This window comes from Haemaphysalis longicornis, unplaced genomic scaffold (assembly GCF_048455015.1).
Source record: "Haemaphysalis longicornis isolate Haplotype H1 unplaced genomic scaffold, Haemaphysalis longicornis Haplotype H1 scaffold_9, whole genome shotgun sequence".
In the NCBI taxonomy this organism is placed as follows: domain Eukaryota; kingdom Metazoa; phylum Arthropoda; class Arachnida; order Ixodida; family Ixodidae; genus Haemaphysalis; species Haemaphysalis longicornis.
Genome location: NW_027526460.1, coordinates 41,566,543 through 41,579,425, shown reverse-complemented (window position 1 = coordinate 41,579,425; position 12,883 = coordinate 41,566,543). Strand labels below are relative to the sequence as shown.

Sequence of the window (12,883 nt, the reverse complement as noted above, 5' to 3'; positions counted from 1 at the left end):
ATAATAGTGCCAATATGCCTTGCTCAGATATTTCGATTCCGCCAATGGGAGGTATGCTGTCCAAAACATCAAAACGAGGTTTCTTACCGTCATCTCTTGTAAAAACGGAAGTAAAGAAAGTATTGAAAGACTCGGCAATGGTTGTCTTGTCTGTAATTGTTTCATTGTTAATATCAACACTGAACAAGGTGCTTTTTCTTTTAGAGAAATGACGCCAGAATTTCGCAGGAGAAGATAAAAAATTTTTCATTGACACACCATAGTAATACTCTTTGGCCCTTTGGATACTGTCGCTAAGCTGCGCGTGCAGATCAGCAAGTCTACTCATATTTTCCGCGGAAGGGCATTGCGTGTACCGCTTCCTTATCTTTTTCGCCTTGCGTCTGAGGCGGACTACTTCTCGTGTTGTCCACGCGTTTTCAGCTTTTCTTACTTTAAGCCGCATTGGTACAAAGTCTTTCATACACTTGAAGACAAGGTTCTTGAAAAAACGCCATAGGTCATCTACTGAGCACATGCCCGTCTCAGAAAGAAAAATAAATTCAGAAAACAACTCGTCAAGAACATCGAGTATGTCAACGTCACTAGCTTGTGTGAACACGGGAACCAGACACGATTTTTTTGTAGATTTCGTTCTCTGATCTAGTGGTATGGCCAAATGGGTTTTGGCATGGCAGAATCAACTTCAAAACCTTGAAAACTTGTATGTGTGCCTTGCACAGATGGTTATTTTCCATCACTCTCGTGCGATAAGGCAACGCGACCACGGAGATAGGCTTCTCTAACCACTACCCTCGGCCACGTCAGTTAGGCCTCATCGAGGTGCGTTTGTGCAAGCAAAGTTTCCCCTGCAAATACCGTATTTTTCTGCATTTAACTCGCACGAGAAATGCAAAAATTTCAGTAGCAAAGTAGGGGTGCGGATAATACGTGGGGCTTTCCTTTAGTGCAGTTTCACAGCAATGCGCGTTGTGCCGTGAAGCTCCTACGCAGTAACACTGACTAAGCCTTCCATGGCAGTGATTGCGCAAACCATACATGGACAAGGAAGGAAAAACAAGGATGAGCGCACTCTAACAACTGAATTTATTAGTGAATTGGGACTTTCGCCCTTGCAGTCAGTGTGTTATACTTGCTAAGTATACGCTTTTAAATGAAAAGCATTTCTTTAACTCACAATGTCACCCGTTCTTGGCGTCCGTAGTTGTCCTCATCGCTCGCCTCGACATGCCCGGCTCAGACGTTTCGCTATCGGCGTGATCAACATTCGATAGCGCGCCCAGGTACGTTTCAAGGACACTCTCTCCCCTCTCTCGAACTCAACGTGCGCCGAGGCTGCCAATTTTACTGCTGACGAGTGCTCTCTCGCCAGCAGTTGCCACAAGTGCAACAACATTAACGTAACGCAAACTACTTAACGTCGAGCGCCCCCGGAAATGCTCTGCATTTGATCGTGCCCCTCGCGAGGGGGATGTTTTACTGCGTCGCCATGCGAACAGTTTGCCACGCTTTAGTTTCAGTTCTGTATCTCCCCGCCGCGGCCGTGGAGAGAAGGCGGCCGGCCGCGACTCTCGCCACCTCGGCGCTGCGGTTGCGAGTTGCGCTAGGAAAGCGAGCGTCGTCTGCTAGCGGGGAGCGGAACGCATTCTGTTCGGCATCTCCAGTCTTCGCCACTTCTGGCTGCGCACTGCAAAAGAAATAACTTTTTCTGTCTACATAGTATGTAATGTGTTGCTTGAGCAGTGCCTTTGGTGCAGCCTTTCCTGTATGAAATGTGCGGGCAATATGCAAGGATATATTTTTTTTTCCTTTTCCGGCGGGGGGCTTTGTAGGGTTTTCAGGATGCGGATGGCTTGACCAGAAACACGACCTAGTTGGTAATTGCGACAGGCGGTTTTGGAGTCTGTGATGACAGTGAGGTAGTCTGAACCCGTGATAGCAGCGAGGGCGATGGCGATTTCCTCTGAAGACTCTGTGGCCAACGTAGCCACAGATTGTGGCCAAAGTGAGTTCTGTGCCATGGTTGTTGACAACGATGATAACATGGGCAGACTTTTGAGGGTACGGGGCAGCATCTGTGTAGCGGACCGCTCCACATAGTCTGGACCCCAGGCCGCGCATCCCTCGCGAGGAATGAAGCGGCCCATGCTGCTGCCCGCGAGCATACCTTCCGGGCCTTCCCCTCGTTGGCAGACCGATCGATGACCTCCAGCGATGACATTCCAAGAAGATACCCGGATGTCCTCACCCATTACCGACTGCAGCGTCGCATTTACCCCCCACCACACCACAACATGACCAGAGAGGACGACATTACCCCCAGACAGCTGCAAACTAACACCTACCCCCACTGGAACACTACTCCATGCCATCTACCCAACAACATACACATTGACTTGTCAACACTGCCCCACACCCAACACTCTCTACCATATGGTCTGGTAGTGCCGACAATCACCATCATTAACCCCCCTACCAAACCCAACACTGGAGCAGTGGGAGGACCAGCTGACCAGCTCGCGCCCTCAAGACCAGCAACGACTGGTGGACAGGGCCCGCCGGGCAGCCAAGGACCAAGGCTTCATGCACTGAGGAGGCCTCCCACAACGGAACTCATACAGTTGAATAAATGTTTATTCCTCCCCCTTTTCTGGTGGGCTGAAAGTTGGGGTGCGGATTATATGCAGGGGCGGGATATGCGCGTGAAAATACGGTAAGTTACACAGAAAGTGGGCCCAGCCCTGAAGGGGAGAAAGGCCCGCTCACCTTGCAGGGAGAGCACGTCGAGGGCGTTGATGGCGGACTGGTGTCGGCGGAAGACGGCAATGAGGTCGTGCCTTTCCGCTTCCAACTTCCAGAAGCGCAGGAGCCCATCGTTGCCGCACGACAGCAGCAGTGACGGCTGCGAAGGACACAAGAAATAGACATTAGGATGCACCGATGCCATGTATGAAATAACAAATAGCAGTGTAACTACTATTTATATTATCATTGTTGCAATGACGACTACGAGACGTGCAAATGGTGACTTGCCTCTGACACAAATACACAAATGAGCACTAAAGCTTTTTTTTTTTTTCCTTAACAGCTATGAATCTGAGCGAACGTACTGCATTGCCACTGCAGGAATTGAGAAAAAATTAGCAGTGGCTTAGCTCGGCTATGCCAGCATATACGTAGCGTGAGCTAAGGTTCAGCCGGTTACTCTTAAGCTTTCCTGGTTGTCTACGATTAGTTTGATTATCATGCTTACTGCTGCTTCAATGACACACACACGGTATACGCATTATGTGACACGTATATTTATCAAGCAGCTCCGGCACAGCGTCACAAATCGCCCCAGAGCTAAGCTGGTTCCACAGGCGCACGCCGGTGTTCCTGCGACGCACGAGCCATCGGTTCCACACCCGGCCACCCCTCGCATCATCATCAAGTGGACCGGGCCGCCACGTGCGGAACGGATGTCGGCGAAGATGCTGGGCGCGTGGGCTGTGTGAGAGATGCCGGGCAGCGAGCAACGTTCTGTGCGCCGGGTGATGTCACTGCTCTTCACGCATGCGCAGCACGGCTCTCCAGGAGCCACGCGAAACTGCTCAACCTCGGCCAGTGTAGCTCACGCTACAAAATACAGAAAAAGTTAATAGGCAGTGGATAGACACAGTGGATAAGCACTGATGCCGTGTTTCGGCTTTTCCTTGCTTGTTTTTGTATGTCCACATCCTAACAAACTTGTTACAGTGACATCTTGAAGTGCATTATACTTTTTCAACACATCAAGAAGAAATTGCAGCTTGGCAGGACACTCAAACGGAAATAGAGGCTCTCTGTAGATGTGTTTCTGCAAGTGTCTTGCTGGCCTTCACAAGCGTCAGCGGTCACAACAACCCATCGCTGTTACCACTGTCTGCTATCGGGGGTAAGTAATTATACTGCCACCTCGTCAAGACCTGATAATTGAATGTGGGCACCGAGGTTGAGACACGGTTTAGCCCTGCAACACATATCTGCTCTAGTTGTAACGATCACAGCTTCCTGTAGAACACAGAAACATCAGAGAATCGCATAGTAGAGCTGTGATTACACATAATGTGACACACAAATGACATGCCATAAGCGCTCTTTTATTCAACTACTTCTATTTGAAAAAACACAGTGAGCTTACCGTATTTTCCTGCCTATAAGTCGCACTTTTTGATAAGTCGCACCCCCCTCAAAGCGACAGTTTTTCCGGAAAAAAAAAAAAACGTATACAAGTCGCATCGGTGTATAAGATGCACCTGTGTACAAAACGCACTTGTTAATCAGGTAAACTCGTAGAGCATTAGTTCCTTAGAAAGTGCGGTGAAAGTACATGGTTGCGGCGGCTGCCGCCTCCGAACGCATCCCCTGGTAAGCAGTGCTAGACACGTGCATCTACCGTCCAAAGTCTAGACAGGCCTAACTTCTCAAAAATGGTTTATTGATACACACAGATGGCATGTACTTACAGACGGCATTTAGGCATAACCATCGAAGCCTTCTTCCTCTGACTCGCTAAGAAACAATTCATTCATTTAGACCACAGAGCTGCGTCTCTTAACGTGCGCTGACATCACGCAGCACACAGGCACCTTTTCGAGCATGGACTACACGCGACCGCCATGTACCGGATTTATTCCATACATAAGCCGCACCGGCGGATAAGACGCACCAAAGAAAATTTAAGAAAAAAACCGCAACTTATACACCGGAAAATACGGTACTACTTTTACAGCGGACTGAAATTGTGGTCACTATCATGTTCCGTTGTAACAAGGTTATACTATACTATCTTTTTTGGTGCACCATGAAGCATGTTGAAAGAAAACTTGGCTCAGCCCAAACGGCCACACAAAGGAAGCTCTTTAGCATTATTCACAGAAGGTGTGCGTCATGAAGGAGACAAAGTAAGGTCGAGGACATTTTGTGCAAAACTGAGTAAGAAGGAGAGCAGAATCCAGCACATGCCATACAATGGTTAGAGTAGAGACACAAAACAAAGACACCAATGCGGCTGTTGAAGGCGGATAGGTGCAGACAGCCTCTGCATCACTACAGCAGTTTTCTTACAAACGCTACCAGAAAATCAACACCGGTAGGCGGGCTAGTTGGTTTGACACCTTGACGGTAACTTTTGCACACTCGAAATGGGGACACAGAAAAAGATGACACGATGTCTGCGAAAGATGTCTGCGCTTGTCTTCGTGTCATCTTTTTCTGTGTCCGTGTTTCGAGTGCGCAAAAGTTACCAGAAAACCAAATATAAAAACCGGAATAAATTTGAATAAAGTCATTTTACGCAAATCAAATTTTATATCTACAACCACAATTTTCACCATCATAACTGCAAAAATAAACTTTCTCATCAAAGACGCATGTGCCCCCTTAACATGGGCTATGAGGCACGCTGTTGTGAAAGGCTCCCAATTAATTCCGACCACACGGGGATCTTTAACGTGCACCGAAATCTCGAGCACATGGGCGTTTTTGCACCTTTCACCTTCACCAGAAAAACGAACACCGTGGCCGGGATTAGACTAGCAATGTCCTTGGGCTTGCCAGCACAACACTTTAGCCACTGCGCCACTGCAGCAGGAGCTAGAGCGGAATTGTGCTACACTGGGCCATCCATGGCTGACAGTAGTATTCTTTCTGCGTCACTGCAAAACCAAAATGCACACACTGTGCTGTTGAAAGCTTGCATACTGCCAAAAATCCACTTGAGGAAAGATGCATGACAGGCGGGCGTTTTTATCCACTCGACTTCTACATTTCAAGAGCAGCCTGCGCCGAGGTTAGCTTGTCCCTGCAGCTGCTTCATGGCTAGACTTGACAGAATGCTCAATAGAGGGTCTTCCTGACAGGGCTGAGCTCAGAGTGAAGGGGGCTCACCAGTGCCTGCACCGGACGCTGAGCAACTGTTTGGTGACCGGTAGACAGTGGCAGGGGGGCGCGCACAACCCGGAACGGACACTGCTGGCCCGCCGGGATGATCAGCTGCATGTCCATGGCGCCTCCCCACTGGTACCGGAACACGCTGCAAGTGGTTGCACACATAGTCTTCCCTTTCACAGAAGCCGGGGAAGGGTCAAGGCAGCACGCTCATACATATGACACGGGAGAACAGGAGGGCACAGAAGCACGCATAGCGCCACCAGCGCCCGCCACCAAGTACAGATATTCCCACGAGATCAAAGATCCAGTTTCTCGAGAGAAGTCAGTGCCAGCGCTTTCTCCACACCGCTTCCTTGATTCTACCTGACAGAGGCAAGCTGATGCAGCCACAAGAGCCCCCCAAAGGTTTCAGAGAATATATGAAATGGCGTTAAAGCAGGCAAGGCGTGCTTTGAAGTCAGCACAGTCATCATTCTTGTTGGACAGCACAAGCCAGACTTGCGCTGAGCCCACAACTTCACCTACACCAATCAACAATCCTGCCTCCCCCGAGAATCACCCAGACCAACACGCAGTCTGCAAATGCTTCTCTCTGTCTCTGGGTCCCGAACAACAGATGCCACAAGTTCCCCGCTGTGCTCTGTGCTTGTATTTGTGGATAAGGATGCATTCAGCATTTAGAATTACCAGAGCTCTTTCTCCTTTGCAATGCTGGCCAGCTTTCTGTACTGTTGATTTGATGCTCTCCCCTAGTGTTATACTAGATATACCACATACTAGTGTTAACTTCACCAAACCATGTTCTTCTTGAGTGCAACATGCTATTTTTGTATGATCTTACAAATGCACCACATCAATGTCTGGAATTGCAGCTGCAGGAGAGAGTGCGTATATGCATTATTTAAGACAATTATGCTTGTAGAGTAAACTAGAATACCTGGAATTTCAGCAAACGGCTCCTGCCACTGGCCAAATTCTTTCGTGAAATTCGCCCCGTGTGGGCCACACTTTCCACTGAAGTTTTGCAAAAATCTAATGCAATAGCATCTCGATGATACAATCGTGACCATTTTAAAGGGGGTTAATAGTGCACTTAGGCAAGAACTATCTAACAAAGAAAGAGAGGACACAGCGCTGAACTACAACTGAATTTTCATTCAAAGAACTTGGCTGTGACCGAGTGTTAATGTAAATTTTCTTTGAACGAAAATTCAGTCAAAATTAAGCACTGCAGCATCTCTTTCTTTCTTGGTTTGTTTTTGTATAAATGTCCTGTTAACCCCTCTGCAAGATGCATTAGCAACTAGCCCACCAAACTAGACTCACAATCATGATCAGCCTGGGTTTGTAAAAGTTCCTGGCTGAGCCAAGTGATGTGGTGCGTGATAAATACCAGCTGTTGCAAATTTTCTGCAGCAGAACAAATCAACAATACGCCATGCGAGCACTACAAATAGCTCCTGACACGTCACACGTTCCCCAACAGGACGTCTGGACAACCTGACTTAATTCTGATGCCCAATTTAGTGATTAAAGCCCGACTAAAGCTATGATACAGTCTATGCACGACCAGCAAAGACCTGCTAGCAGAAAGCCTTCCCGAAGGAAAAGGGAAAAATTACAAGTATAGCTAACCAAGACTCGAAAAAAAGGGAAAGGGGGTGCAGACCTAAAAATCAAAATTTTGATTTTCTTGCTTTCGTAAAATGAATACATTCTCCCATGCAGATTCACAAAATGCGACAATGTGGAGAAACTGGCTAACTGCTTTGCTTGCAGATAACCGCTCAAGTGCAAACACTCACCCTTCCGCTTTCACCAGCACAACACTTGACTTGTGACTGCTAGCAACACAGCACCACTCCTTGACCTTCGAACAGTAGAAGTGAGGTCAAACAAAAAAGCAGGGGGGAAAAGGGGGGGGGGGGGCATTCGTTATAAGGAGTTGGAATACCCTGTACAGTAAAACCTTGTAAATTCAGACCTCAAGGGAGTGAAAAAAAATCTGAATTATCCAAATGGCGAATTATCGAATGAATAACAATGTACATTTTCAATTTTTCTATTCTATACCTTTACTTAGAGAAGAAGTCCGTGATGCTTGCTTGTTTCTTTGCGGACAACTAGTTTTCGGGCATGCAACAATGCCTCTAGTGCAAGCGTATTCCCTGGAACATCGTAGCAAAACTCCAATAGAACGACAAGAGCATCCGCGGCACGTGCAGCCGCACCAACCCACGCCACCCTTCTTGGCAAAGATAGAAAACTAGCTGGCCGCATCACTCCACGACCTATTACAACTCGTGGCACAACTGTTCCTAGAGAAGGCATTACCTTGTTTACACCAGCGTCCCCTAGAGTACGTTTTCGAGAAAATAAAAGCGGTTTTTCTTGGCCTCCGCGGCCAACTTTGGCCGCGCACCGTTGCTGTCGACGGATGGCGAGCGATGGCGACGGATGGTCCTCCACAATGGCAAAACCGGTCGCTGGTCACTGTTGCTCTAAAATCATGTGAAGGTGGCTAAGACGGTAACGATGCGTGCTCCGAAAACTCATTTCAGTTTCGCCGTCCTTGACTTGCATCTAGTCCGAATTAACCGGTGCACGTGCAATTTTGCGTCGAATTAGCAAATGTTTATTGCGTTAGGACTATGTACATTTTTGAAGGAAGGGTGTGGGAATGACGAATTATCCGAATTTGCAAATTAACGAGGGCCAAATAAACGAGATTCTACTGTATAGCAATCAAAATGGCCATGGGTTGTATTCACTGGCGTGGCGCACATGCCGGCAACCATGCGTGTTGCCTTAGCAAAGGGGACGCGTGGACTCAGGCATGGCGGTGCACACATAAGGCATCCCAGCAAGCTCAAAAGCATTACCTCGATGTTAACTACTGTTTCGCGGAGCGTCCTACGGCCTACCTGTCACAAGACACGAGTGAAGTCGTCGGCACAGGTCAGCTGATTGCCAGCTGCCGTGGTTTGGTATCAGCCACTGACTTCTCACCTGTCGGCAAGCACTATCCCTTTCGGTCGCTTGGTGATAGATTTCGCTCGCCTCCCAGCCAACAACGCATGCACCAACGTTAGCGTGCACTGCTACGCCGCTGCCGTATCTCAATCGGTGTGTGCATGAGCATTTACAATTTTTTGGGAAGCATTATTTAGCTTTTGTACTGAACGACTCTACCGTGGGCACGGTGCGGGTGCCCATTTTGATCTTGATGTTCACAGGCAACTGCGCTGCAAACACAGAGCAACTGTGGCTCCATTCTCCAGTGGTGATGCAGAATTCTCTAGGGCAAGTAGAGCATCACCACACAATGTCACTGCTATTATTCACATCAGCTGACTTTAATGCCATGGCCGAGAGTCTGGTGGCAACGGCACAGACGCCGAATGCCAAAGCCTGCTTTCTTTGTTGTTTTTTTCTGTAAGATATGGACGCTTGCGCAGACACGGTGGGCATGGTCACGGCGATTTTCAGTGCTGCCAAGAGAAGAAATCGGACGTTGAACTTCTTTATGTCAATACCATCTACAAGGGTTCAGAATACCCCAGGTGATTCTGCCATTCCAGGGTTGTCACAACGTCCAATATGGCTGCCAGCTTTTCCATAGGTGCAAATCATTTCTTACAAGTAGGCAGGTTCTGTTGCCATACTCAGTCAGACCAGAAATTTCAAACCAGATTTTTAAACCAGAAATTTCAATCAAGCCAGAAAATTCGACATTTGTTAAAAGCTTGAGTGTGAATGGAGAAGCAGTTTGTTTAGGAAAAACACTCTTTACATGTCTTGCCTTCAAGCCAGTGAGTATTGTAGGGGAAAAGGAATGCCCCGGGGCAAAGAACCTTGATCACCTCCAAGTGGAACTGTAATCTAGCCTTCCTTCTCGCAACATTCAAAAGGGTTGGATGACAAGTGTGAGTTGGAGTCACAGCTTTTCCTCGACGCATTAGAGTAGGCGGTGTGACGTGTGGTGTGGGCAGGGGTGGGCATTTACGGGCATATCCCACAGCCCCATGGTGCCAAGCCTAGCCCACACAGGCAGCCAGGTCGCTTGCCTCCCAGGCCTGTTCTTAGAACGGGTGTTGCCACCATGCAAGGCCTCGAGTGGGCTTCCCAAAGCACATGTATCCCTCCTCGCCTGCCATTGGAATCACTGCGCATGATCCGTGGTAGCTGTTCTTGCCAGTTGATAAATAAAAATAAAAAGAGAATGTACAATCTAGTAATCCATTTTACAAGGCACAGTAATCTGCACACTGTACATCACAGAATTGATTGTAATTTTTTTTTTTACTTTTGTTCCCATTAGTTGTTCTTTTCTTTCCTAAAGAAGGATATCGTGTGTGTCTTATCTGTTCCTATTTATTGCCCGTTCAGTGACAATAAACTCAGTTGTTAGTCAGCACCTTTCTGTGTGCTCTTTCCACCAACTGGCCCGCCTTCAAACCATGCAACTTCCCCTGTTTGCTCCGCACGGTGGTTTCCCTTTCATGTCCCAAGCCAGGGCATCATCCCACCCGAGTCACCCACCCACCGTATCAGGGCGTCGGAAGCCGCTGTGACGATGCGGAAGTCGGCGGGCGCGGCCTCCCACACGTGGGCGTCCACGTAACGTGCGAGAGGGTCCGCCGTGGGAAACCGGAACGTCCCACGGTGCTGCCTGTCGAGGGACCACAGCCGATGGTCGTGGAGCTGCTCACTCGTCATGCTGCCTGCACCGAGCAGTGTCGCAACACTTGAAGATGATGAAAAACTATTTAGTATCAATTTAAAACCCTTTCTAGGAGTCGGCCAGTATCCCTTGGGACCTGGCGGCTGCTTGAGCTTCTTGATTGATGATTTTCCGTTGGGCTTCTAGGTCTGAGTTGAGCATCAGAGCCTCCCAAGTGTCTATGGTGTGTTTGCCGTCTGATATCTATGGGCACGTCCATATCATGTGGACCATGCTTGCCAGGCTTTCGCAAAGTTTGCATTTGGGTTCAAATTGACCTGGGTAGAGTTTACTAAGCAGTAGCGAATTTGGGTAGGTTCCAACCTGTAATTTTCGACAGATTGCCTCTTTCTTCTTGTTGAGTTTATGGTCTGCGTCTGGGTATTCTTTTCTTGTTAGCCTATAGTATTGCGTTATTTCTCAGTACGTGAACATCCTGTCTTTTTCAGACAATGTGTGTTCTGCTCCCACCACCGCTTAAGAGGGCACACTGGTCTTAGAAACTTTTTTTTTTTGCTTTTCAACCAATTTTGACAATACTTCAAGGACTTGTTCAGTTTTTTAGCTTATTTCAAATATCTAATTAGTTTTGATGTGAGGTAACTAGTTTCCAAGTTAGTTAAAAATTTTCCCTGATTGTTCTTGAGAACGATAGGGAAAAATAGAACGACGGGGATTTATGAAGAATAGAAATAAGATTTTGTACCACTTCAAAAAGAGAATTTCAGAACAAGTAAACAGCCTGCTGGAGTGGTAAAATTGGCCCTACAGAAACACCGCAACATGTTTCCTGAAGGGTAAAAAAATATTCTCACAAACTACGATTTGTTATGCTTGCACAGCTTATTTTGTTACGAACCTCAGACAGCAAATCTGTGCATGTATTTTGATCAGTTGCTAAATGTAAATAAAAGGATGCTCTCCAGCTGGTAAACCTCTACTCAATTTAAAGTGTTTGTGTTTCAAGATTAGAGAGTGCCGGACACGACAATCGCAAATGAAAAACAACCTCAATTGATACAATTGATGCACAAAAGTAAATTTAGATTACCTTCCGAAACATAAAAGCTCACCTTGTAAATTGTACACAGATTCTTTCCCCAAAAATGCAAGCTTGTGCACCAGCCCTCATAAGCATCTGTAGCCACAGCACATAGTTGCACAACTATGGTACCATGCATAAGAACCTACTCGAAACCAGGAAAAACAGCTCTACAAATTCTCCCGTTTCCGATATGCGAAGCCAAGCCAACACTGTTCAGAGGTAGAACAACTGCGTTGAAAGGGTTCGGATAAAAAATGTAAAAAAACTCGGGGGCATTCACCCAACCGTCGTGGACTGATACAAAAAGTTTTACGAATACATATAAATGTTCCTAACGACCTAGTTTACTTCTTTTAGAAATACATCACTTATTGGTGAAATAAAAACACGAAATACATTTTGTTTTACCATATTTTTGCACGTATAACCCGCTCCAAAAATGCAAAAATTTCAGTGGCAAAGTAGGGGTGCAGATAATACGCGGGGGTGTTCCTTTAGTGCAGCTTCACGGCAATACGTGTTGTGCCGTGAAGATGACCTTGTGTACAACAGTGAGGACTGTGGCTCAAATGATAGCCCTAGCGAGAGCAGTGACACCGAGTGAATTGGGACTTACGCCTTGCGGTCAGTGTATTCTACTTGCTGAATATACGCTCTTTCTGTCTACATAGTATGTGATGTGTTGCTTGAGCAGTAGCTTTGGTGCAGCCTTTCCTGTGTGAAATGCGCAGAAAATAAGCGAGGATTTTTTTTTTTTTCTTTTCTGAAGGGCTGAAAGTGGAGGTGCAGATTATATTCACGGGCGGGTTATATACGCGAAAATACGGTACATCGTTTTCACCAAATGGCACTAGCTGTCTAGCGAGTGTGACTTTTTTTTATTATTTCAGTACACAAGTGACGTATTTATAAAATACGCAAACTAGGCTGTTGTGAACATTCCTATGTATTTGTAAAGCAGCTTTTTGTATTGGGGCGCAATGGTTTTTGAGCCTGTGCATCAAAGTAGTAAGCCCCATAAAAATGTTAGCGGGTGAGTGGCGTTTACGAAGCAGCAGCTGTCTTCATAACACATGGCATTTGGCTGCGTTTTTTTTTTGTAGTTGCGTTTTTTTTTTTGTAGCTATAGCGAAGAGCAAGCTCCCCAAAAAGAAAAAGCAGACGATGTGACTGTCATCTTGTCTTTTTTTCTACTTTCATTT

At 46.9% G+C, this 12,883-nt stretch overlaps 1 protein-coding gene across 1 annotated transcript in view; it reads right to left on the bottom strand.

Moving 5' to 3' along the window:
- LOC144151646 (tRNA (34-2'-O)-methyltransferase regulator WDR6-like) overlaps positions 1-12,883 on the bottom strand; it is a 66,650-nt gene that overhangs the window by 12,332 nt on the left and 41,435 nt on the right. Inside the window, exons 19-21 of the mRNA XM_077682757.1 lie at positions 10,460-10,637; positions 5,911-6,055; positions 2,767-2,902 (exon numbers count right to left, since the gene is read on the bottom strand). Coding sequence (XP_077538883.1) covers positions 2,767-2,902; positions 5,911-6,055; positions 10,460-10,637 — 459 coding nt within the window. The remainder of the gene's footprint in view (positions 1-2,766; positions 2,903-5,910; positions 6,056-10,459; positions 10,638-12,883) is intronic.